This window comes from Nelumbo lutea, chromosome 7, assembly GCF_056320005.1.
Source record: "Nelumbo lutea isolate HS-2025 chromosome 7, American lotus-T2T, whole genome shotgun sequence".
Taxonomy (NCBI): Eukaryota; Viridiplantae; Streptophyta; class Magnoliopsida; order Proteales; family Nelumbonaceae; genus Nelumbo; species Nelumbo lutea.
Window position 1 is genome coordinate 29,438,508 of NC_142690.1, and position 26,989 is coordinate 29,465,496.

Below are 26,989 nucleotides of genomic sequence, written 5' to 3' on the forward strand. Positions count from 1 at the left end.
ATCTTAATAACCCTGGAAGCCCTATAAATCTAAAACACGGACACCTAACTATAAATATTTATTACCTAGATTTCCTACTCACTTTGCAATGTGTTTCACAATAATTCTAGGGTCCAAATTTTGCAGAAACAGAATTACCAAACTTTCATTGATGTGCCAACTCCAACCTTCTGTTGCGCCCAAATCATAAAGGTGGCCTATTTAGAGAATGTTCTTCAACATGAACTGTCCTGTTATGCCAAATGTCCATGAATTAGGCCACATCGTACCAGGAGCGACTCTTCAATAGGGGAAAAAGACAGCATCCCCACCAGTTAGTCACTTGTCATCCCCCATGACATGAAGCTCTGATCACATGGTAGATGGAGACAGTTTGCCTAAACGATCACCAGTCACCAAATATCCCTACCCAATTTCCAGGAGAATACACTCTTCGCATTAGCCACATGTTTCACAAAAATTTCTGTTAATAAAATCTTACACAAGATAGACTTGCCAAACTCTGGATGATATGTCAATCTTCTATTAGCCCCAAGTGTTGGTCTATTTGGAGACCAAGCTTCAATTTGAGCGGTTCTGGTTTGGCACGTGGCCATGATTTTTAAGACCATGATTCATTTGCAGGTGAGTTCATAACTTCTATTGAAAATTTCCATTCTCACAGACCAAATCAGCCCCACAAGATTGCCCCCACAACATCCCAAAGTACATTCCGTCATGTATTGGAAACATTTTTCGATGATGATCTCAAAAATGGTAATATCATCATCCGGAGATGCTCTCAATAAATGGTCGAGATGTGTTGTGGGGGACTGAGTAGCTTGACAGTACTTAAAAAAATATCTCCAGCACTCATGTGAACCGGTCACAACCAGCCAAATCCCTCTGATGGAATTCCAAGGTTTTACAGTTATCAAAACTCTCTTAAATCCTTCTCCAACCATGAAACCACTTGAGCCTTCCTCCAAATCCAACCATGAGACCACCATCAAGATCATTCTTCCATCTCTCCAGACCCTTCTCCATTGCATTCAATGCCATCAAACTCAGACCTTCTGGTTCTGGTTCAGCAACCCCAAAGCATATATCTCTAGACCCAGTTCAGCAAATCGCCAAAACTACAACCTTCTCTTCTCAGAAACCCAAAAACATCCAACTTCAACTACCCACCTTCACTCAAACCAGGGATTTTTCTTCTGCAAGCTTGAACCCATCTCAGAAGAAGGATGATTCAGTGGGCTCAAATTCAAACTCCCCCCCTTCCAATACCATCCCTGCTGCTTCCATCTTCACTTCCCCTTCTGAGAGTTCTCCTCCAATCGATGCAAGCTCTTCTTTGAGGAAGCCCATTAGTCTGTGGCCCGGAAAGTATCACTCTCCTGTGACAAATGCTCTCTGGGAAGCAAGATCAAGAATATCCGAGAGGCAGATAGACCCACCAAAAGAGGCTCCTACACAGAATGGATTTTTCACGAAAACTCCATCACAGAGCCGGACCAGCATTGTCTACAATTTTTCTGGCGATTATGTACTTAGAGAGCAGTACAGAGATCCATGGAACGAGGTCAGGATCGGAAGATTGCTCGAGGATCTGGATGCCCTCGCTGGGACCATATGTGGGAAGGTAACGAGGGTGTTCTTCAATCTATTATTTACTGCTCATCTTGGTTTTCCAGTGCAATTTTTCTAAATGCTTTGAATATTGTAAGACTCGGATCGTACCGAATGGTTGAACCGTTAACCAATGACCCAGTGAGCTCTTGGGTCCTAATTTAATGGCGGTTTTCATGGGTTGAAGGGACTAAGTAATTTAGTCCGGTCCAAGTTTTACAACGTAGTATCAAACTTCAGGGTGATAGACGAAAAATCTCTCTCCAACGGTCAAAAATATGATATGATAGTGTATAAAATAATCAAGTACCTAAAAATTAAGTTTTCCTTTCCTTTATTTTTCATCCATAAATATACATAAACATAGTATGCCAACTAGGGATAGCACAGTTTGTGCGGTTTCAAATCTCGCTATTATCATCTTTATAAGAAAAAAGAATTGTGTGATTATTTGAGGTTGTTAATGTAATGTTGTAGTGTTTATTTGAAATTGATGGAATGATTTCAAAGTCAAAAACAACGGCTAGTAAAGATGATTAAATCCAAGGTATCACTTATGTAACTTTAAAAGAAGATAAAAAATAACCAACTGATGATGATTCAATTGGTGAGATCTCTGGATGGTTGGAGATTTGGGATCTTGCTGCCATCAGGGTTGGGTAGGGGTGAGAAAAAAAAAATCAAAATGGCTGAAAAATTCGATCGAAACCAAATTGACCGGTTCGATTTTGGTTAACCAATATAGAAAATCAACCGAACCGACTGGTATACATATATTTCTATATATTTTATATATATATTTATGTATATTATATTATAAATTAATAAATATGCATTATAAATATAAATATATATATCTATAATATATGATATATTATTTATTAATTAAAATATAATATTTCATATATATTTATAATTGTTTATTATATATTTATATATATTTTATAATATATATTATAAAAATTAAAAAACCAAAAAATCGATGAACCGAACCAATAGTTAACCGACTGGTTTCGGTTCGATTTTGGTTTCGATTACCAGTTTTCCAAAAGCCGGTGATACCAGTTCAGTCTAAGAAAAAGCCCCATGGTTCGATTAACCGAACCATGAGCACCCCTAGGGTTGGGGAGTTATGGGTATATGGGGGATGGAGAAAGGAAGAAGATAAAATTAGGAATGGCAACGGACCCGTTCCCATCCTCACCAATGGAGACAAAGTTTTCCCATCCCCATAGGGATTTCATTCCTTGCCCTTTTTAATGATGTCAAATTCATTTTGTTTTTTTATTTGTATTTCGTTAAAACAAATATTTTTTAAAAATAAAATAGTTATAATTTACAATCTTATCAATAAATAGATTCAAATATAATCAATCATACTTTGAAAAATATTTATACAAATTTAAGCAAGAATTTCCACAAGGCGAGGATCTGAGACCATGGTTTTAAAAAACAACTTGGAAATGGAATCGTTCTGGTCACTGGTTTTTGGGTTGACGGTTCAACCGTCTGATTCGAACAGATGGCCCGTTCTGACAAAAATAATAATAATAAATAATTAAAATAAAGAAAACTGCCAAAAACCATTGAACGGGTCAACGATTCGACCATCCAAATCAACGGATTGTTGATTGATTCCATAATTTTTGGCCAGAGACTGGGCTTGAAATAAAACAGAACCTGTTGCTTGAATGATTCCTGAACCGAACAGTTCAATCTTCCAGATTTACGACAGTTCAAAAACCATGTCTGAGACCCCATATGGTATGGAGTGCTCTCTCCATCCCCACCAATAGGGATAAAAAATAGTGTCAAACCATATATACACGATTAACACATCAAAAAGCATATATTTCATAGTCATCATTTGCCCACCTCTATTCTCTCCCAATCTATTATTCAGCTGCCCACTTCCATTAAATGAAATTTCTACCCTCCACCTCACTCCATACAAAATTGAATCAATGGTTAATAAATTAATAACTGAACAATTAGATGGCCAAAAAGCATCATTGGAAGCTCATTCCTTACATAATTTTTGCTTCGTAGCCTTTCTGATTTGCTTTAATTTTATACCCTTTCCTCTTAACATTGTTTAATTTCCCACAATTCACTTTATAACACAAAAGACCCCCACACTTGTAAGAGTTATTTTATCAAATCTGTCGGCATTCAACACAATGATATGTTATTCTTACACCTTTTTCTAGAGTCTTACCTTTCAATTATATGGTTTACAAATCTCCCTTGTTATTTTAATATTTTATCATCATATTTTCCAATTATCCCCCTTATTAATTGACCAATTTTCTTATAATAACTTAAAAATTAAGGTCCATAATAATAATATTAATAATAATATCTTTGCCTAATTTTATAATAGATGGAGAGCCTTAAGTAGCCAACTACCAAGTAGCTAGCTAAAACATTTTCTAGTTTCCACCTTCATATGTAGGGTTGCAACTTGGGCTAGGTTTGCCCGAACCCAACCCAACTTGAAAAAGTCTGATTGGGTTGGGTTGATGATTGAAGGTTAGGGTTGAGAATTTCCAACCTGATTTGACTTTGGGCTGGATTAGGATTGATCCCTTAGGCAACCCAACCTGACTTTATTATTTCTATTGTGCATGTGTATTATAGTCTCACTATATACTATTAATTCATTTTGTTTTGTCTTAAGCCTTGACCCTAATGACAAATTATCATTAGTGATTGTCATTCCATAATTTTATGTTTTATAATTGATGATTTCATAATTTCATATTTCCAATAGGAAATCTATCATAATTCATGATAAAATTTTAATCACTTGAAACATTACTTTTTCACTAGAAGGACTAATAAATATCAGATCAGCAATACCAGTAAAAATATGGTCATAAAAGTTAAATATTAAGAGAAATTGAGAGATTTTAAGAGGATGGGAGAAAGTTGGGTTTGGCTCAACTCAAGCCTGTTCCAACCTAAATTTGACTTCAGGTTAGAGGTTCAGAACCTTTGGTTGGGTTTACGGATCCAAATATTACAACGTATCAAGGAGTATTAGCTGATACATATCATATTGGGGGCTTCCCGATATGCACTTTATAGGGGGTGTTTCAGGGTTTGACCTAATTTAGGGGGTAAACTGGCCTTAAACTGAACCCTTTGAGCCAGTTTCAAAAAAAAAAATAAAAGTAAAAAGCAAGTAAAGATACCGGTGTATCGATCTGTATCAATATTTTGAAACTTGGTTGGATTAGGGTATACCTAACCCAGTACAACTTGCACCCTTAGTCATTGCACTTGTTCTTCAATTTTAATTCCAATTATTTTCATACTGAGCCTCTAAAACAAATGTTAGTTTCCCCTCTTGGTTTACTCTTTTTGAAATGCGTGTAGGCTAATCAATTCAATTATACGTCACTTACAATGAAAGAAGAAACAAGAGAAAGACCATTAATGAAAGCATTGGTGGTGGAGTCAAGGATTTTCTCTTGGGGGAAACAAGTTAAACAAGAAAATGACTAAGGAGTAGTAGAAGAGGTAACTTTGGAGCGTAGGGGTGCCCACGGTTCAGTTACCGTGGGGCTATTTTGTGAACCAAATTGACCTGATCGATTTTTTGAGTATTCGAATTGAAACCGAACCGATGCAACTGATTAATCGATCTACTAGTGGATTAATTAATCGCAGTTTGATTTTTCAGTTTTTTATGCACTCAAAAAAGAAAAAAGAGAGGTCGTCAGTCGATCTGGGATTTTTTTACCATTGGGGAAGAAGAAAATAGATGAAAGAGAGAACTGAGAGATGAGAAACTGAACTCGGAGGCCATCGGTCGGAGACTCGGAGGCCGTCGGTCGGTTTGGGGAAGAAGAAAACCAGAGAATTAAGAGATGGAGAACTGAGAGTGAGAGAGAAAGGGAAAGGTTGATTTGAAGAGAGGAAGAATGGAAGATTAGAAAATGTTTGCAAATACTAGAAGACTAGCTAGCTGTAGCAACCGTAGCTGAGTCACCAAAAAGGTGAAAATGACAAAAAGTCAGATTTAAAAGAGAAAAGACAAAGAGAAGCGAGAATGCCGAGAAGCCTATTCGATTTTCAAAATTATAAAATTAAAATATATAGTAATATACATATATCAGTGGGTTCGGTTAATTGCCGGTATTTTTTAAAGGTTAACTGAAACCAAATCAAAATTATTGGTTTTTTAAGAATATCAAACCAAAATCAAACCAACCGATTCGGTTAACCGAGTTTTTGGTTTGGTTTCGATCAGTTTTTCGGTTTATTTTGCTCATCCCTATTGAAGAAAAATGGGGTGGGAAGGTTTGGATCTATTATAAATTTTTTAAAAGAAAAAGTAAACATTTTTTCTAATTTTTGGAGTTGGAGGAGCACAGTGATCCTTGACATTTTAGTTCAAGTTTTGGAGGTCAAGGACCAACTTTATTACGTTTTTGATCCCACCTCCTCTTACTAACTATATAATTAACGATTAAAAAAAAAAAAAAAAAGAAGTTTGGAAGGCCAAGGAATATACTTGGCTCCGCCCCTGAATGAAAGTAGGGTCATGGCTGATGTGGAGTGAGTAATTGAACAGGTGGGTGGTTTGAATTGATCTATCCATCCTTGCATGTGGTAGAAATATGGAAGACTGCATAGGTAAGCTTCCTACTAGATCCAATTAGCCCATGATGGATTGTTATACACCCTATTCCAAAATAAGAGCCATGTGTCCCAAAAAAAGGAACACGTGGCAAGTTATACACCCTATTCCAAATTAAGAGCCATGTGTCCCAAAAACTAAGATTTAGGTGATATTGGCCAATTGGTCATTTTTAAGGATATATTTTCAAGAAAACAGATCCCACATACTTAATTAATTATTGTGTTTTCATTTTCCTCACAATTTGAAAATAATGGAAGTTGTCCTTCAATCTTATAAGAATGGATTTCATGTTAGATTAACAAAAGATAAAAAGAAAGAAAGAAATTGGGTCTCACAAAATGACAACATGTTTTCAAGTTTTGAAAACTTGTTTTTTTTAATGTTTAAAATAAAAAATTTCTATTGGCAAATGCACGTGTGAACCATGGTTTTTAAAACCGAGTCGGTGACTGAACTGATCAGGGGTCCAGTTATCAGATCGAACGGTCCGACCGTTCGAACCGAATGCTCAGCCCATTCTAATAAAAAATAAAAAATAATAATAAAATAATAAAAAAATGGTCAAAACCGTTCGAACAATTAACCACCCGGTTCAACGGTTCGCTGACAAAAATCAATGGTTTTGGGGGGAAATCCGCTTTTTGGGGAAAACGGATGAAAACCATGGTGTGAACTATAAGCCACCACCCTCTATATTGGTATGCATCCCACTTTATGACCTCATTTCCTATGAAGTGAGGGCTAAGATTTCTCTATTATTTCAAGTTTTCACACAGTTACCAAAAAATAGTTTTCACACGCTAGTAGCAAGACCCTTTTTGACAATTAGTAAGTGTGCATGTGCTTTTCATATGGCAATTCTAGACGATGATAATGATGGTAATAATGTATTCAAAAATTTCTATGAACTTTATGTATTTTTATTTTTTTTCGTTTTTATATTTTTATATTTTTATTATTAATTAGATGTAGATAGAAAGATCCAAGTCTAATTACATAAACACCTCATAAAAATATGTAATAATCGGATTGAGTTGTGAAGTTTCAAGTATCATTGACAAGCTTACCTGCATGGTTAGATTCATTTTTTTTGTAATATTTTATTTTTTGGTGTATCTTTTTTATGATCATTTACCTAAAGAATTTAAGATTTAAATAGAGGGAATTGGATGATGTGAAAATTAGTAGTTCAATTTACAATTTAAACCTCACAATTAAATATGAATTAAATTAAAAAATACATATTTTAATCAAAAGAAAGTTTCACAATCTTATTCATGTTTGTAATAGTAGTGTAAATATAGAATTATATATGTGTTCAATTTTTTGTATAATTTTCTTTTCTATTTTTGTGTGTAAAAATATTTCTTATATGTCACACTTACTTTTTGTTTAATATGATGATTATATGATATTATAAATGTGCTTGAATGTTTTTTTTTTACAAAAAAATTATGTATTTTTTTCATTTTTGTATTTTTATATTTTAATTTTTTATTATTTATTTATGACATTAAATATTAACAAATTAACACATTTGACCCAAAAGTTGAATTATTGATCTTTGCCAAATGGTAAAATAATTTTATTTTTGGTTAATTCTCAAATTTGTATTTCATTTTCATTATCAATAAAAATAATTCTCGTTTAATACTTATTTTTTAAATTTAATTAATAAAAATATATGTCTAATTTTTTCTACATTTTTATAATTTTCTATATTTATTTTTATTTTAAAAATTTTATTACCTAACTATTACTTCATAGGTTGATCAATTTGAGTCGGATGGTTGAATTGATTAACCACCACTTGATAAAAGATGATTTTGTTTTTTAGTCAGTTTTAAAATATATGAATTTATATTGTTAAAAATATTGACATAGATCTAGTTAGTAGCATTTATTAGTGAAAAATTAACTTAAATATACGATTTAATAAGAGAAAATGGGAGTTAATACCTTAAGTATACGACTTAATGAAAGGGAATTAAATGAGGTGAAAAATAATAATTGAAGTTACATTTTTAATCCTTACAAGTAGATATGTATTAAATACACAAGTATGTGCATTTTAATAGCAATTAAAGCTCACACTAAATGTGTAATAAAATGACTTTTATACCCTTTCTCAAATAAGGAAATAGAGGGTAATTTTAGTCCAAAAAAAAATTATACTTTGCATCCACTAATTTGGAATCACAACAAGGATTGTAGAATGTGTCTTTTTATTTTGTGGCCGAAGTTCATTGTAGGCTATGACCTTGGCAATGTTTGGTACCATTGTTATTTCTTAGAAAAAGGGTGCCATATAGGCACCAATTCATCATTTTTGCTTGAAGGGAAAATCTATGATGCAGAAAAAATATGATATAGAAAGAGTTTTGACCAATCAAAATCCACCCATGAATTTTGATAAATAACATCTTATTTGCTATCACCTTTGTGATTTCAGTTTATTGGTCAGTTGTTTTTCCCATGTCATAGTCAAACCCTATAAAACAGGATGCCACCACATTGGTAAACACTCCTATCATTCCATTTAAGAAACAATAGCATTCCACTTAGATGCACATATAATCAAGTGAAACGTCAACCCTAAAAGGGTTCAAGCCTAAATACAATACTAATTATGTGTTCATCACTGGATAATGGAAAGATGCTAAATCCACCCATCATTCATTTCATGTGTCACACAACATCAGTGTTTTTGAATTGCTGTTGACTTGAATGGTTGGACAGCTTAGCTTGGGAACCATCCAGGCAACCGGTTTCATGTCACCCTTAACTTGGTTTTTGGCCAAAAACCATTGATTTGATCAGCAACTCACTGACCCGAGTAGTTGAACCATCGACTCATTCGACCTGGATAATGGTTTTTGGCCTATTTTATTTTATTTCTTTTATTTTTTTTTAATTTTTAAGTTGGAATGGATTGTTTATTCGAACCAGACAGTTGAACTGCTTACCTGATTGTTCTAGAACGATTTTTAAAAAGCACAACATAAGTGGTTCAAATTTTGCATGAATAGAATTACCAAAATTTTGAATTATGTACCGACCATCCAAACATAGCTAACCTGTAACAATGGCCATGAATTTGGCCACATGATACCGTCGTGATTCACCTGTCATTGCACATGACGTTTAAGGCTATGCTTGGTGTCAAATTCTTTAAGACTTTTTCATAAGTTTCCACTTCTTTTTTTTTTTCAATAAACCAAACATAGCCTAAATAGCCCTATCCACAATTTCTGGGGCAATCCTTCGCTCCTGTTAATCACATGATTCACAAGTACCTCTGAATCTAAGTGCCCCATTTGGGAGGGCTTTCATGCAGTGACGTAGGGGCTTCTTTGTTTAGGGTGGGCCCCATCTAAACAGCTTATAAGCCATGTTGCCATGTTAGGTGAAAACTTTAACTTCCAATTGCCAACATTAACTATATTAAAGCTAAAAAAATTCTAAATTAGTAACTTGTACTTCGGGCTGGTGTTATTTTGGCTTCAAATTTTAAAATGTGATAATTCAGTATCTAAATTTTTAAAATGTATTAATCCAGTATCTACCATTAATCAGAGGTTAAGTGGTATTTAAAAAAGATATAAATACCTTTAAAGTGTCATCTAATTTTTTTTTATCAACCATCCAAATGTTAACAAAAAATTAGTAGTCTCAAATCCTTGCCTCTTCTGTTCGAAAAAGTTGAAGTCACAAAATGTCCATTGAGATATGACCCCAATTTTCTTGAATAGAAGAGACAAAAATTTGAGGGTGGTTGATAAAGAAAATTAAATGACACTTAAAAGGGCATTTATGTTTTTTCAAATACCAATTAACTAATGATTACTATCTGGTTAATGATAAATAAAGAATTGGTAAATTTTGAAAGTTGAAATGCTAAATTGTCAGGATTTATAATTCACAGACAAAAGTGGCACTATGCCCAAAATACATGCTATTAATCACGAATTAAAAAAAAATAAAAAAAAAATTCATAGTTAAAAATCTACCTCAGAAATCTAATCCCAACCGTACAGATAGGATGAATCGTACCCATGCAAAATTTACGGACTTATTGGACTGGAGTTCTCCGAAGGTTATGTGGGTGGCTTCTCCAAAGCAACGAAAATAGCTCAACCGAAGCTTCTAGCTGCTTCAATTTGAGCGATTCTGATTTCGCACGAGGCCTTGACTTTGGCCACAGTAGATTTCAGAATTTGCGATGTAGTCATGTAGTAGACTTGAAAGTTAGCTAGAAAAGCCTCCGGCACTCATATGAACAAGAGCTAAATCCCCGTAATGGAATTCTAATTCCATGCCTTCACATGAACCAGAGCTGTCCTTTTAAATCCTACCATGAAACTACTAAAATCTTTCTCTAACCATGAAACTACTCTCGAGATCATTTTTCCAAATCTGCAAACCCATCTCCACTGAATTCAATTCTATCAACCACAGACCTTGTAATTCTCGTTCGGTTATTTATTATACCCTTTCTACTGATTGTGGTTCAACTGCAAAGCATATATCACCAAATCCAGTTCAGCAAGTCACCAAAACTAAGGCATTCTCCTCTCAGAAACTTAAAAGAGTCGAACTAAAACCTCCCAACTTCACTCAAACCAGGGCCTTTTCTTCTGCAAGCCCGAACCCATCTAAGGAACCTGTGGATTCAATGGGTTCCAAGTCCTCCCCTTCCAGTACCATCACCGTTGTTTCCACCTTAAGTTCCCCTTTTGATAGTTCTCCAATCGATGCAGGCTCTTCGATGAGGAAGCCTCTTAGTCTATGGCCTGGAATGTATAATTCTCCTGTGACAAACGCTCTCTGGGAAGCAAGATCAAGCATCTTTGAGAGGCTGATTGACCCGCCAAAAGATGCCCCTCCACAGAGTGAATTGCTCACAAAAACTCCATCGCAGAGCCGAACCAGTATTCTTTACAACTTTTCCACTGACTATGTCCTTAGAGAGCAGTACAGAGATCCATGGAACGAGGTCAGGATCGGAAAATTGCTCGAAGACCTTGATGCCCTTGCGGGGACCATATCTGTCAAGGTAACCAGGGTGTTCAATCTATTCTTAGTTCTTCATTTCGGGTTTTTAGTGCAATTTTAAGCTGGTTTTGCAGCTTAACAGATTTTCTGTACTGATTTGAGTGAGGTCAGTTTACTTTGCCTTTTTTATGAAGGTAGCAATAAACAGTTGCTTCTCTTCTAGTACGATATTAGTTCCATATTTTCTGTTGCTATCAAGTCTTGTTTAGATTGGTTTTTGACTTCAAGCTTCTGCAATAATATGGGATTCTAAGTAGCGATATTTGACCATATTGTTTGCTTTTAATTGTTTCTACTAGGGCTGCTGCCTCCTCAATTAAAATACCTAGATTACAATCTCAGATTCTCCAATATCGGCAGTACAAATAACCAAATATGTTGGGTGGATCTTGAATTAGTCAGTGGTACATGCAACATGACTCTGTGAAATACATTTTGATTTGGCATGGCAGTTGAGAAGATAATTTCATGAATTATTAGTGATTGGAGCTAGTTTTTGGATTGGATCACATCATTGTATTAGATGCTTGTGTTCAATCTGGTGAGTCAACTTTGCACTCAAATCTGAATAATGCTCTTCTTTTCTTTTGGTAAAAAAAGAGAAGGGGAATGGCAACCCTCATATCTCCGGGATGTAGGCAAGTAATATAATAGATAGAGGTGTAGGGGATAGCGATGGCCTGTGAATTTCTGAAAATGCTTGTGTTCAATCTGGTGAGTCAACTTTGCACTCAAATCTGAATAATGCTCTTCTTTTCTTTTGGTAAAAAAAGAGAAGGGGAATGGCAACCCTCATATCTCCGGGATGTAGGCAAGTAATATAATAGATAGAGGTGTAGGGGATAGCGATGGCCTGTGAATTTCTGAAAGACTCTAGGGGAGTGACCAGATCAGAAGGAAGAGGAGAGAGAATAGATCTGAGGGATGAAGGGTTTGGAGCTCCGAGTTCCAGAGCTTTGAAATCCTGAGGTTCTGAACTACTGAAGTTCTATCTGTCCAGAAAATTCCTTTTTGTCCTTTTTATAGATGTTACCCCCCCCCCCCTCTAGGATGTCATGAGGACAACTTGAAATGCAGGACGATCTCTTGTCAGACAAATATTCTAGTTAATTATGCCAGCTCAGCATGGGTCCTTATGGGACAAGGCATGAAAGAAATAATGCCTTTCCCAGAAGCTCATGCACATCCCCTACTAACCTGGCCATATGCTGGCACCTGCAACATTCTTTCCTGTTCCAGAGAAATCCTATGGTAAAGGAGTGTCAGTTTCTCAATGTTATGAGGTAAGAAATACTGTGGTGGTTTGGTGTCCTACCTTTAGGAGGCCATTGTTGGATTGAGAGATTGAGGAATGTATGGGGCTGCCGTCATTATTGCAAAAGGCTTTAATTGATCCTGAGGTAGCAGATGAAAAGTGGTGCAAGGAGTGTAAAAAAGGAAGATTTACAGTGTTTACTATTAAATCTCTTCACAATGCATTGATGAGGAATCAGGTGGAAGCTTCTTCAACCAAAGGAATCTGGGGGAAACAATTTCCTCCAAGAGTGGAGGCTTTTGCATGGCTGGTGTCAATGGGCAGTGTCATTATACAATACAATTTGAAGCGGAGAGGTTTTAAGATGCCAAGCAGATGTGCATTTTGTCTATCAGAGGAAGAAGACTTATTTTTCCAATTTTGTAAAAGGAATATGGGCTTTGTTATGCAGGAGAGAAGAATGGAAGAAGAGAGAAAAGAGAGAGAGAAGAGAGAAAAGAGAGAGAGAAGAGAAAAGAGAGAACTGAGAGCAAAAAGGTACTGTTGGCGGTGCAGCTTTTTTAATATATATACTAGGGCGACAACAACTAAAATAAAAAGGAGTAAAAGTACAATAGTACCCCTACAGTACTATACATAGGTAAAAATAACAACTGTTAACACTCCCCCTCAAGTTGGGACATAGATGTCAATCATGCCCAACTTGTCACATAAATCATGATGTCGTGAGTGGTGTAGTCCTTTTGTAAAGATGTCTGCAAGTTGATCCTCAGAGTTGACATAGGGAGTACACACTTCTCCTGTGATAACCTTCTCTCTGATAAAATGCTTGTCGACTTCGATGTGTTTAGTTCTATCATGTAGCACAGGGTTAGCAGCAATGTTTATGGCTGCTTTATTATCACAGAATAGGGTCATAGGTCTGTCCACTGGAAAACCCAACTCACTCAACAGATTCTTTATCCACATAATTTTAGCCACTCCATGAGCCATTGCTCGATATTCAGCTTCAGCACTGGATCTAGCTACCACACTTTGCTTTTTGCTTCTCCAAGTAACTAGATTTCTTCCAATGAAGGTACAGTAGCCACTAGTTGACTTTCTGTCATTTAGGGATCCTGCCCAATCTGCATCAATATACACTTCAACTTTCAAATGTTCGTGCCTTTGAAACAACAAGCCAGCACCTGGAAACCTTTTAAGGTATCAGAGGATTCTTTCTGCTGCTTCAAGATGAGTGGTCATAGGGGCATGTATGAACTGGCTAAGGACACCAATTGCATAAGCAATGTCTGGGCGGGTCATAGAAAGATAAAACAATCTCCCTATAAGTCTCTGAAACTGTTTCACATCCTTGATAGGTTCACCTTGGCTGTCACCTAATTTATGGTTAGGATCAATAGGGGAATCAACTGGCTTCACTCCCATTTTTCCTGTATCTTGGAGTAAATCTAAGACATACTTCCTTTGGGAAATGAAGATACCCCTTTTTGAGCGGGCAACTTCAATTCCTAGGAAGTATCTTAGAGGACCTAGATCCTTTACTTCAAACTGTGTGGCAAGAAAACTCTTCAACTTTTGGATTTCATCCTTCTAGTCACCAGTGATAATTATATCATCAACATATACTATCAAAGTAGCAATTTTACCTTCTCCTCTTTTCACAAACAATGTGTGATTAGATTGACATTGCTTGTATCCTTTCTGCTGAATCGCTGCATGGAACCTGTTGAACCAGGCTCTCGGTGATTGTTTCAGCCCGTATAAAGACTTCTTCAACTTGCACACCTTTTGTTCATTGCCTTGAGCCTGAAAACCAGGGGGTTGTATCATGTAAACTTCCTCTTCAAGGTCACCATTCAAGAATGCATTATTGATATCAAGCTGATTTAGATCCCAATCAAGATTAGCAGCAAGAGAGAATAGAACTCTAATGGAGTTCATCTTGGCAATGGGTGCAAAAGTCTCTGCATAATCAACTCCGTACACTTGTGTAAACCCCTTTGCCACTAAATGAGTTTTATACCTCTCCACCGTGCCATTAGCCCTATGTTTGACTGTGAACACCCATTTACATCCAATTGAGTCCTTTTCCTTAGGAAGATTTACAAGTTCCCATGTGCCATTTTTATGAAGGGCATTAATTTCTTCCTTCATAGCATTTGTCCATTCAGGTACCGAAAGAGCTCCTGCCACATTCTTAGGGATAGGGACATTGTCAATGGATGTGAGAAAGGCTTGAAAAGAGGGTGAAATGTTTTCATGGGAAACAAAGTGGAAAATGGGGTGTTTAGTGGTGCACGATCTAACACCTTTCCTGTGAGCAATAGGAAGGCTAATGTCATTAGCAACAGAGGTATCAATTGCAATGGGGTCAGGGACATCAATGGGAACCAAGATACCTGAGTGTGTATGATCCGCCCCCAAAGAGTTTAATGGCATTAGAGGTACAACTTCTGGATTCTCCATAGCTCTTGAATTTGGTTGGCCTTTGTGATGACGGAAGAAGACACGAAAAGGAGGAGGATCAGGAAGAGGAGGGAGTTGAACTAGTTTCTCCTCATTCCTACTCTCCCCCTGAGGAGAAACAGGGAAAAAGGCTCACTCTCAAAGAAAGAGACATTCATGAAAACATAGAATTTCTGAGAAATAGGATCAAAACAATGGTATCCCTTCTGAGTGAAGGAGTACCCCAGGAATATGCAAGGAATAGCACGATGATCCAATTTTCCACGAGTGGGGGACAAATTTTGGACAAAACAACGACAACCAAACACATGAGGAGGAATGGGAAGAAGGGGGGCCTTAGGAACTTTGCACTCTAACCAGCGAGAGGGCATATGATTGATGAGGTAGATAGCACAAAGGACAACCTCAAGCCAAAAGCGTTTTGGGACATTCATGTGTAGTAAACCTCGGGCCACTTCAAGGAGGTGTCGGTTCTTTCTTTCAGCAACACCATTTTGTTGTGGTTTTCGGGCACAAGAGCTATGGTGAAGTGAACCACATGACGCAAAAAATTCTATGAGATCACTATGAAAATACTCTTTGGCATTATCTGACTGAAAAATTTGGATTTCAGTTTGAAATTGGGTGAAGACCATCAACTGAAAATCTTGGATAATTTTTGGTACTTCATCTAGAATAATCATTGATAACGGAAATAAAATACTTGTAGCCACTCTCAGATGGTAAAGTAACAGGGCCCCACACATCAGAATGAACAATGTGAAAAGGAAATTCAGATTTATTATTTTTTGAAAGAAAATGAGTTCTACATTGCTTACTCAATTGACAAGTTTGACAAGAGAAATCTGAAACGGACACTGACTTAAACAATTCTGGAAACACCACTTTCAAAAACTCAAAAGATAAATGACCAAGACGACAATGCCATAAATAAACTTGACTCTTAGACTCTGTGACTTGAAGACCAGCCTTATTCTCCAACATGTAAAGTCCATCAACCATACATCCTCTATCAGTTGTCCTCCCTGAGGCCAGATCCCGAATCACACAGTAAGAAGGGAAAAAGGTCACTGAGCAGTTTAAGGAATTAGTAATAACAGAGAACAAATTAATGGGAAGTTTTGGAACATGTAAAACATCAGAGAGGTTAAGGCTGAGAGGGAGAGAAATGGTTCCTTGACCAGCTATGGTAGTATATGATCCATCAACTAGTCTCACCTTGTCTCTTCCAGAAAGAAGGTGATGGGTTTGAAAGTAAGAGGACGTACCAGTCATGTGTTTTGACGCTCCAGAATCAATGATCCAAAGAGTGTCAGGGTTATGAGAAGCAACATGGAAAGCTATGGCAGAGTTACCCGATGTAGACGTAAATGAAGTTGAGGGAGGAGCATCCATCTGACGAATTGCTCTACCATAGAGCTCTAAATGGTCACGAAGGAATTTATAATAACCTCCATTGGGTCAGATCCAGATGAATGTGTCTGAGTCACAGTATGAATGGGGGGCTGATTCTCCTGAGTAGCCATGTTTTCCATAGTGTGTTTTCTTGTACCTTGTTGTCCTAACTTTTTATTCATATATGAACCTTGCTTCTTATTCAGATCTTGAGCCCATTTCGACTTCCCATGAAGATCCCAACATGTGTCTCAGGTGTGTCGGGGTTTCTAGCAATCAGTACACCACAATTTGTCCTTGTATCTTTTTCTGAAGATCCCCCTTCTTAGAAGTATTTCCCCCACCAGTAGTAACACTCCCTTTCACTGCCAACACAATTGCATCTCCTCCAGAAATGTTCATCAAATTCCTTATGCTTTCTTCTGATTGTACAAGAGCATAAACTTCCTGAACTGATGGAAGATCCTTGCTACCTAGGATCTGGACTCTGATAGATTCATATGTAGGGTTCAAACTGTTGAAGATTAATTAGTTTTATGATGTTTTTTCTGAGTAGATGTTTTATGTTAGTTGTTAGATAGGAGGTGGGGACCACAGTAGTTATGTGAGTCTAAATTTTATTATTTTTTTTGAGTGTTATATATGTTGTTTTATGTTTTTCCGCCCTATAAGGGCATTGTTGTCTTTGTACTGTTCTATTATTTTAGTATAAATAATAAATGATGGGGGCGGCCAGAACATTGTTCTCTTTTCTTTCAACTTCTCTTATTCTCTTCTTCTCCTTCTCTCTTCAGGAAACTACTTTCTTTCATATTTTTTAATTCAGCAGATTTCTACTCAAACCATGTAAGAAAGCAAACACTCTCTACTGGGAGACGAGTTTTTTGTACAGTTTTGCATCTTCATCACACTTCCAGTCCATACTCTAATAATGATCTAACTCCTTCCAGACAGAGGTCAAGTCTGAGTAGTACACAAATAGACACCTCTCCCCCTGTTTACAAATAGACAATTCTGCCTGTAGCTGGTAGATTTTTGCATAGTGTTGCAGTTCCGAATATGTTGATTTTGCTTGTTCCCATATCTCATTTGTTGTTTTATCCCAAATGAAATTCCTTCTTATTTGAGGTTGCATAGAAACTAAAAGCCAAGACATGACCATGCTGTTTTCCTGGTTCCATCTGTCATATTCAGCACTCCCAGAATATGGTTCTTTGATTCTCCCATTAATATAACCTATCTTTCCCCTTGCAGTGATGTACAGCTTGATCCCTCTTGACCACTCTAAATAATTTAAACCATCAAGAGGAATAACAGTCATGGGAAAGGATAGGTCCACACCCCCACTCATTCCATTCAGCATTGAGGAAACACCGGATGTAGTAGAATCTTCACCACTCATGATTTCAGATTCAAAAACAACTCTTAAATGGGGTACACAGCCTTAAAGAAATTCAACACTTGAGGGGGAATGAATTTTTTTTTTTTCTTCAGAAACACACCTCCTTTTGAAAAAACACAAACAAGTCATCCCTTGACTTACAAGCTCAACACAAGTGTTGCCACAGTGCATACAGGTCATCTCTTGACCTACACATCAACAGGACTACTGTTACAGCAAGTACTGGTCACTTTCTGACCTTCAGTTCACCATAAAAGCTGATGTTGCAGCACACAAGAGGTACTGGTCACTTTCTGACCCACAGTTCACTATAAAAGCTGCTGTTGCCGCACACAAAAAGGTCCTCACGACCTATAGTTTCACAGGGATCAGTCGACCCCGCAAAAAAGGAAAGAAAGAGGTGCTGATCACCTCACATCCAATTGGCAGGCCTAGTACAGGTTCTGCCCTGACACACGACCAGAAAAAAAAAGGTAAGAGAGAGAGAGAGAAAAGTTACTTCAGTGTGTGAGATCTTCAATCAGCCGAACAGCAGATGGGGGTGGCAGATCTGGAAATCTGGTGTGAAGAAGAAAAAAAACTGTTCACTCGACTTCTCCTTTCAGATCTGATAGTCCCGCTCCGATGCCATGTTATGCAGGAGAGAAGAATGTAAGAAGAGAGAAAAGAGAGAGAAGAAGAGAGAAGAGAGAAGAGAGAACTGAGAGCAAAAAGATACTGCTGGCGGCGCAGATTTTTTAATATATATACTAGGGTGACAGCAACTAAAATAAAAAGGAGTAAAAGTACAATAGTACCCCTGTGGTACTATACATACGAAAAAACAACAGCTGTTGACAGGCTTTTTTCCTCAAGCTTTTCAGTATTGATGATTGGTCTCCTGTTAGGCCTGCAGATATTTTGAAGCGTGACTAAGGCTATCAAGGAACACCATAGTAAAAATTCTCTGGAGCTTCATTCTTTTTGCTGTTTGTTGGGAGTTGTGGAAGGAAAGAAATAGAAGAATTTTTTTATGGAAAGATGAGTTATTGGCAACAATCAGCTCAAAGCTCGTTGATTGGGTTTTAATTCTTCCAGAATTTGAAGGCAGAAAAAAAGAAGATTTTGGTTCGAATTTCTGGTCTACTTTGTCAGTTTAATTATTGTGTGGGTTTTGCGTTTGGTCTCTTTTAGTATGGTTATCTTGATGTTTCTCTTTTGTATTGCTGGGTGGTGACACCTTGTTACCCAAGATATTTGTACCTTTTATCATTAATAAACTTTCTTTTTTATTTTATTTATCTTATAAAAAAAAACTGTGGCATTGTGTTTTGCACATGTGGTTAGGTATACCTGTGGTCCTGGGCTTATCTATGCCCTATGTTGATGGTCTGTGAAGTTCTGACAGTCTAGGGAAGTGAAGATTAGAAGGAAGAGGAGAAAGAACAGATTTCATGAAGGGGTTGGAGATCTGGAGTTCCAGAGCTCTGAAATCCTGAGGTTCTGGACTGCTGAAATTCTAAGATCTGTCCACGAAATTCCTTTTTGGCCTTTTTATAGATGTTACCCCCCTGTAGGGTATCATGAGCAGAATATGACAACTTGAGATGCAGGAAGATCTTGCCAGAGGAATATTCCAATTAACTATGCCAGCTCAGTGCAGGTTGTTATGGGAGAAGGCATGCCTGTCACCTGTAACATTCTTTGCCATTAACCTCATGTCACATGACAGATTAACTATGGCATCATGTTTTGAGCTTGGATCTCCTACCCACAAACTCTTCCCACATCCCTACTCACCGGACACTACAGGCTCACATTGGGAATATTTCCCTTGTCACTCATGGGGAAATGTTCCCAATAGACAGTGGTAGTGTCTTTTGTGGGTAGGAGATCCGGAGTGTCTTGTTTTGCACTTGTGGTTGGGTATACCTGTGGTCCTGGGCTTGTCTATGCCCTTACAACAGGATTTGCATGGCTCAGGATGGGTTTTTTTTTCCTTGTTTTTTGATATGACTGGCTGTTTATGTAAGTAGAAAATCCTGCAATGTGTAGAAAGGATCCCTTTTCCTGATTTACTTGTATGTTTTATGAATCAGCATTGTTGCAATGATGATAGCACAACAAGGCCTCTCATATTGGTAACTGCATCAGTTGATAAAATGGTTCTGAAGAAACCAATTCGTGTTGACACTGATTTGAAAATAGCTGGTGCTGTCATATGGGTTGGGCGTTCGTCTATTGAGCTTCAACTCGAAGTGACTCAGTCCACAGAAGGTACATGAAACTAAAGTAACTCTTTTTAAAAAGTTTCTATATTTTACACTTGTAACAAATTGGCTTGCTGTAATCAAATATTTGTATCACAACCCTAAGAACCTCTACTATTTGGCAAAGATTTTTTTTTTTTTTTTTGAGAAAAGGTAATCGAGATTTCAATAAAAGAAGTTAATGAGAGGATGTACAAACAGATAACAGGAAATGCACAAGGATTACATTGGAAGAATACTGTCACCATACAAAACATCTTTGTTGTTTTGATGGTTCAGTTGATTCCAGTTCAGAGAAAAGGGTAAGAAGGAAGAAGAGAAGAAGAAGAAGAAGAGAAAACTGTTGAACTGAGAAGTTAGATATCTCTCAGCCGACCACAAATATATATACTTATCAATTCAAATTGCAATGTCCAATATGCCCCTACTTAAGTATGGGACATGTAACTTAAAATAAAACTAAATTGACAAAGCACAACTCAATATATGATAAAAAAACAAAACTACCCCTACTCAACCAACTAACACTTTCCCTCAAGCTGGAGAGTATATGTCATATGGTCCCAGCGTGTTACATATATAATTCAATCTTCCTGAACTCAACCCTTTTGTAAACAAGTTTGCCCATTGATCACCTTAACTCACATGCTCTATGCTTATAACTCTAGAAAGAACTTTCTCCCTTAAAAAAAGTTAATCAACCTCTATGTGTTTTGTCCTCTCACTAAAATTGGATTAGATGGGATGTGAATTGCAATTTGGTTATTATAGTACAATCTCATGGGTTTGCTCATTGAGAATCCAACTTCTTGTAGAAGATTTTTCAACAACACTAACTCAAATGTAGTGTGTGCCATGGCCCTGTATTCATCTTCAGCACTACTTGCCACAATAGTTTGCTTCTTACTCTTCCATGTCACCAGATTTGCTCCAACTAACTCACAACAATTTGCTTCTTATGCCTCGCCACACTAACTCACAAAAGTTTGCTTCTTACACTGACTCACATGTAGTGTGTGCCATGGCCCTGTAGTGGATCTCCTGTCAGACACCAAGCTTGCCCAATTTGCATCTATATAGCCAACTATTTCAAGACTTCCTCTTGGCTTGTACAATCACCTGCGACTTGGAGCTCCCTTCAAATACTACACAATTCTAAGCAATGTTTTAAAACACAGAGGCATGACACGAGGTGTTCCACTACCTAGAGGCATGAAGCAAAGTTCAGAACGTAAGAAGCATAAGCCTCCCGAACCCAAGGAGGCGTAAGCCTCCTTAAGAGGAGGAGGGATGAGGAGGAAGGAAAATCTCAATTTTCTTTATTTTTAATAAAATGTGTTTATATTGAGAAAAATGAAGATGCATAGCACTAGTTGAAAGGACACATCATAGAAACATCATTGAAGCATAGTATTTCCGGTAGATGGGATAAAAAACCGATAACCCTTTTGAGAAGAGCGATACCCTAGGAAAACACATGGAGTAATACAAGGGTCAAGTTTACCATGAGTGGAGAACAAATCTTGAATGAAACAATGACAATCAAATATGCGTAGAGGAATAAGGAATAGAGGAACCTTGGGAAACAGAAGTTGATGTGGGACCTTGTACACCAACCATTGAGAAGGCATATGGTTGATAGGATATGCAGAACATAAACAATTTTCTAGCCAAAAACGTTTTGTAACATTCATATGTATAAGTAACCCACGGGCAGCTTCAAGAAGATGGCGGTTTTTTCTTTCTACAATACCATTTTGTTGAGGTGTTTGAGCACAAGAGCTATGATGAAGGGATCCACGTGAAGCAAAAAAAAAAAAAAAAAAATCCATAAGGTTACTATAGAAATACTCTTTGGCATTGTTAGATTGGAAGATTTGGATTTCAGCTTGGAATTGGGTAAAAACCATTTGTTGGAAATCTTTTACAATTTTGGGTACTTCATCCCTTGACCGCATTGGATACACCCATATATACCTGGAGTAGTCATCCATGAGTGTAATAAAGTATTTGTATTCAGTCTTAAAAGGCAAAGTAACAAGACCCCAAACATTAAAATAAACAATATGAAAAGGAAACTCAGATTTATTATTTCTTAAAGAAAAATGAGTTCTGCATTGTTTACTCAACTAATAAGTTTGACACTTAAATTTAGACATTGGCATAGCTCTGGAAACAAGACTTTTAATGACTCAAAAGATAAATGACCAAGACGACTGTGCAACAAATTGACCTGAATCTAAGACTTAGTGATTGCAAGACTAGCTTTATTCTCTAGCATGTAGAGCCTGTCCACCATACAACTCCTACCAATCGTCTTCCTCGAGCTCAAATCCTATATGACATAAGAAGGGAAGAAGGTTACTGAACAGTTTAATGAATTTGTAATACTACTAACGGAAAACATGTTAATAGGCAATTTTGGAACATGTAGAACATTAGAAAGATGAAGTCCAAAAGGGAGGGACACGGTTCCTTGACTAGCTATGGTGGAGAAAGAGCTATCAGCTAATCTCACCTTGTCCCTACTAGAGAGGAGATGATAGGACTGAAAGCAATTTGACTTACCAGTCATATGATTCAAGGCTCCTTAATCAATTATCCAAGGAAAGTTAGGGGAATGAGAAGTTACATTTAAGGTTGTGGCAGAATTACCTGATGTAGATACAAAGGAAGTCGAGGCAGTAGGGGCAGAATTATTTATCTGACGAATTGCCCTCCCATATAACTCTAAATGATCATGTAAGGAATTATTGATTATCTTCCATGGGATCAGAACCAGAAGAATGTTCTTGACTCACAGTAGTAGTAGGTAATTGAGTCTCCTAAGAAGCCATATTTGTTGCACTAGATTTTCTTGGACCCTGCTACCCTGGTTTCCTATTCTGATCTGAACCTGACTTCTTACTTAACTTTTGAGCTCATTTCAGCTTCCCATGAAGATCCCAACAAGTGTCATGAATATGCCTAAACCTCTAACAATGAGTGTGCCATAGCTTATCTTTGCCATCTACTTTCTTTCGAAACTCACCCTTTTTAAAAGAACTTCCACCACTTGTACCTACACCTCCTTGTGCCACCAAATCCATTGATTCTCCCTCAGAACTATTCATCAAACTTCTACTTTCCTTAGACTGCACTAGAGCATACACTTCTTGGACGGATGGGAGGTCCTTACTTCCTAGGATGTGTTACCCTAATGGATCCATATGCAAGATTCCGGCCCAAGAGGAAGGAAAACACCTGTTGCTGTGAAACAAGAGTCTTGTAAGCTTTGGCATCCTCATCACACTTTCAGTTCACATTCTGATAATGGTCTAGCTCTTTCCAGATAGAAGTCAAGTCAGAGATACAGAAAAACTTCTCTCCCCTTGTTTACAAGTAGATGATTTGACCTGTAGCTGATAAATCTTAGCATAGTGTCATTGCTTAGAATAAGTAGACTTAGCTTGCTCTCAGATTTCATATGTTGTCTCAGCCCACATGAAGTTCTTTCTCACTGAGGCTACATAGACACTAACAACCATGACATCACCATGCTGTTTTCCTTGTTACATTTTTCATGCTCTACACTTCCAGATCTAGGTTCTTTAATCTTCCCATTGATGTACCCTATCTTTCCCCTTGCAGTGATATACAACTTGATCCCCTTCAACCACTCTAAATAGTTAAGCCCAACTAGGGGAACAACATCCATCGGGAAGTTCAAATCAATCACCCCACTGTAAATAGAGGGTACACCAGAGGCAACTAAGTCCTCAGAAGCCATAAAGGTCACTTTAGGTCACACTAGATTTATCACAAGAAAGAAAAGCACTATAGATCAAAACTAGGAAGGAAAATAATAATAATAATAATAATAATAATAATAATAATAATAATGATAATAATAATATTATTATTATTAATATTAATATTATTATTATTAATTTTAATATTATTATTATTTTATACTTTGTTCTCAATCCACACACAGTCCAGCACTAGGGGGGAATAATTTCTGATGATTTTCTCTAGTTCACACACAATACGATTGCCGAAAAACATATACAGCATCAGATAATGGTGGAACAATCACCAACTAGGACTCATCAAACTTCCACTTAACTATTGTTACAGCAAGCACAGGTCATCTCCTGACCTATGAATACACCAGAAAGGATTACATGATCCACAAAAAAGTGAAAAAAAAAAACAGGTTCTAAACCCTTCACATCAATCACATGAACCTATTACAAGTTGTTTTCTTGGTACACAACCAAGAAGAAAAAAGAAGGCTGAAGAAGACTCTCAAACCTGTCTGATCAGTATTCCCAAGTTTCTTTGACAGAAAATAGCAAAAAGGAAATTAGCACTCAATTTGTTATGTTTTTTAGGCTAACAGACCCGCTCTGATACCATATTGACCTGGAACAAATAGTAGAAAGGAAGAGAAGAGAAGAGAGAAAGAATGAGAGGCCCAAAAAGTTGTGCTGGCAGTGCCAGCATTAGATTATATACTAGGGAAATCAAAAATAAAAAAAAAGAAGGAATTTACAACAGTGCCCTTGCAGCACTAAATATAAAAGGTAAAACATTTTTAACAGTATAAATTAGTCAATTTAGATGGAGAAGATTATAAAATAAAATTAAATTAAAGAAACATAAGGTTCCTGTTAAAACAAATACATATGTAATAATAGGAAATATGTAAATTGGCTATAAAATGAAAAAACAAATTGCATGTCTATATACATACACACATGCATAGTGCAAACATTGTATTTGTATACATAAAAAAGAATATATATATATATATATATATACTTTGAGGTTTACACCTCAGCTCTTTGGCGCCCAGCTGCCTTGCCACTGCCTTTACCCTTTTAAAACCTTGCATGCTTCCTAATTCTATCTAGCATGCGACTGATATGGTAACATTATCTGTCATAATTTTCTTTTTCATTATGTAATTTAAGGACTTTCTCTTGCAGAGACCTCTCATCCTTCAGACCCAATAGCTCTTACAGCAAACTTCACATTTGTGGCTCGTGACTCTAAGACAGGAAAATCTGCTCCAGTGAATCGTCTTTTGCCTGAAACTGAACAAGAAAAGATGCTCTGGGCAGAATCAGAAGAGAGAAACAAGTCAAGGAAGAGGAAGATAGAACATAAAAGGGACCTTGCAAATGGGGAAGTAGATCGCCTTGAAGCTTTGTTGGCTGAAGGACGGGTCTTCTGTGATATGCCCGCTTTGGCAAACAGAGATAGCATCCTTATGAGGGATACCCACCTTGAGAACTCTTTGATTTGCCAGCCACAGCAAAGGAACATTCATGGTCGAATATTTGGAGGGTTCTTGATGAACAGAGCATTCGAATTGGCATTCTCAACAGCTTATGCCTTCGCAGGTGCTATGCCCTGCTTTCTAGAAGTTGATCATGTCGATTTCCTAAAACCTGTGAGTTATAACCCTAGTTCTTATTGCCTTTTAATAGTAATGCTAGTATAAATGTTTGTGATTGCAACTAGTTTGTTAATAGTGCATCACTGATGCTACAACTAGAAGCTATCCCATTCACTGCATTATTTGGAGGGATGGATAAAACTATTTTAGGTAAAAGTGAAAATGTGATTTTTGGAATCATCTTAGGCTTCTTTCTTAGAAATTAGTATTAAAACCACACCACATCTAACATGTCCTAAATCAGTGTGTCTCATCTCTAATACTCTTAGATGGAACTCTTGAATATTGAAATTACCACTCAAGTTGACATGAAAGACATTAGAATATGTTTGTTTACATAGGGATGAAAATGTATCAAATCGAATTCAAGTAGGGGTATATCTGAATTTGATTTTTTAGGATATATCAAATACTCAAATTCTAGTAGAATCTGATAGGATAATAGGACCTAGGTTCAAATTCGATTTTACAAATAGATAACGAATCCAATTTGATTCTTGGGTGTTGAAGTTTCCAAGCCAAGTAAGATTAATTTGTCAGGGAGGATATTTTGGACTTGATGAAATAGTTTTACTAGGAACTGAACCTGTTGAAACACCAATGGATCTAATATTAATTGACTATATACCAAGAGGAACGGTTTGATGACTAGATATCTCTTTTTCCGTGAGTGTTAATTTATGCAATCACCATGAATTCTACATTGGGACTCATTTGAATAGGCAGGATTTCTGTCTGATAGGTGCTCTAATGCAGGTCATTGTACCTTTTTGGGGGTATAATTTAGCTATTTTATGAGTAACTGAGTAAGAGGTAAAGAATGGTGGTCCACTCCAGTGCAGAAGATAAGTATGGGGCAGTGGCTCATATGACTTGTGAGCTAACATAGTTGAAGAGTTTCCTACAAGAGATTGGCTATCAGGTGGAGCTACATAAAAGTTGCTCTGTGACAATCAGGCAATTGTTCATATTACATAAAATCCTGTATTTCACGAACATGTTGAAGTGGACTGCCATTTTATAAAGAATAACATTATAAATGGAGAGGTGTCAAACTCCATTTGTGACATTAGTTGGCTGATTTGTTTACTAGGAATTGTCATCTTGAGTTGGAGGAAACCTGATTTCATTTGTAAAAAGTTTGGAGTATATGACAGTTATAGGAGTGTTGGAGATATTTAAATTAAGAGTAGTTTAGTTTTCAACGTAGTATGGAATTGATAGTTAGTAATAGGGCTGTAGCGGTAATTTCATAATTCTGGTTTTCAGTTATTATAATAAAGGAGTGGTTCAATTAGATTGAGATAACACTTTTCTTCTCTACGTTCCATTCTCTCTTTTCTTCTCTCCTCTTCTCTCTTCTCTCTTCTCTCTTCTTGTTTTGCTATTCTAGTGTAGGTCATTTAAAAGATGTAGACTGAGTAGAAAGTCTGCCTGGTTCAATTTTAGTCCTTTA

At 36.8% G+C, this 26,989-nt stretch overlaps 1 protein-coding gene across 2 annotated transcripts in view; it reads left to right on the plus strand.

Moving 5' to 3' along the window:
* The first annotated feature begins 672 nt into the window (after positions 1 to 672).
* The window catches only part of LOC148845920 (acyl-coenzyme A thioesterase 2, chloroplastic-like), a 39,022-nt gene continuing 12,705 nt past the window's right edge, over positions 673 to 26,989 (plus strand). The window contains exons 1-3 of one of the 2 annotated variants that reach the window (XM_088956244.1): positions 673 to 1,624; positions 19,917 to 20,094; positions 25,061 to 25,527. In XM_088956244.1, the coding sequence (XP_088812370.1) occupies positions 977 to 1,624; positions 19,917 to 20,094; positions 25,061 to 25,527 (1,293 nt within the window). In that variant the 5' untranslated portion in view covers positions 673 to 976. Of the gene's footprint in view, positions 1,625 to 10,339; positions 11,319 to 19,916; positions 20,095 to 25,060; positions 25,528 to 26,989 lie in introns of those variants that run through there. The other variant, XM_088956245.1, reaches the window with a different exon arrangement.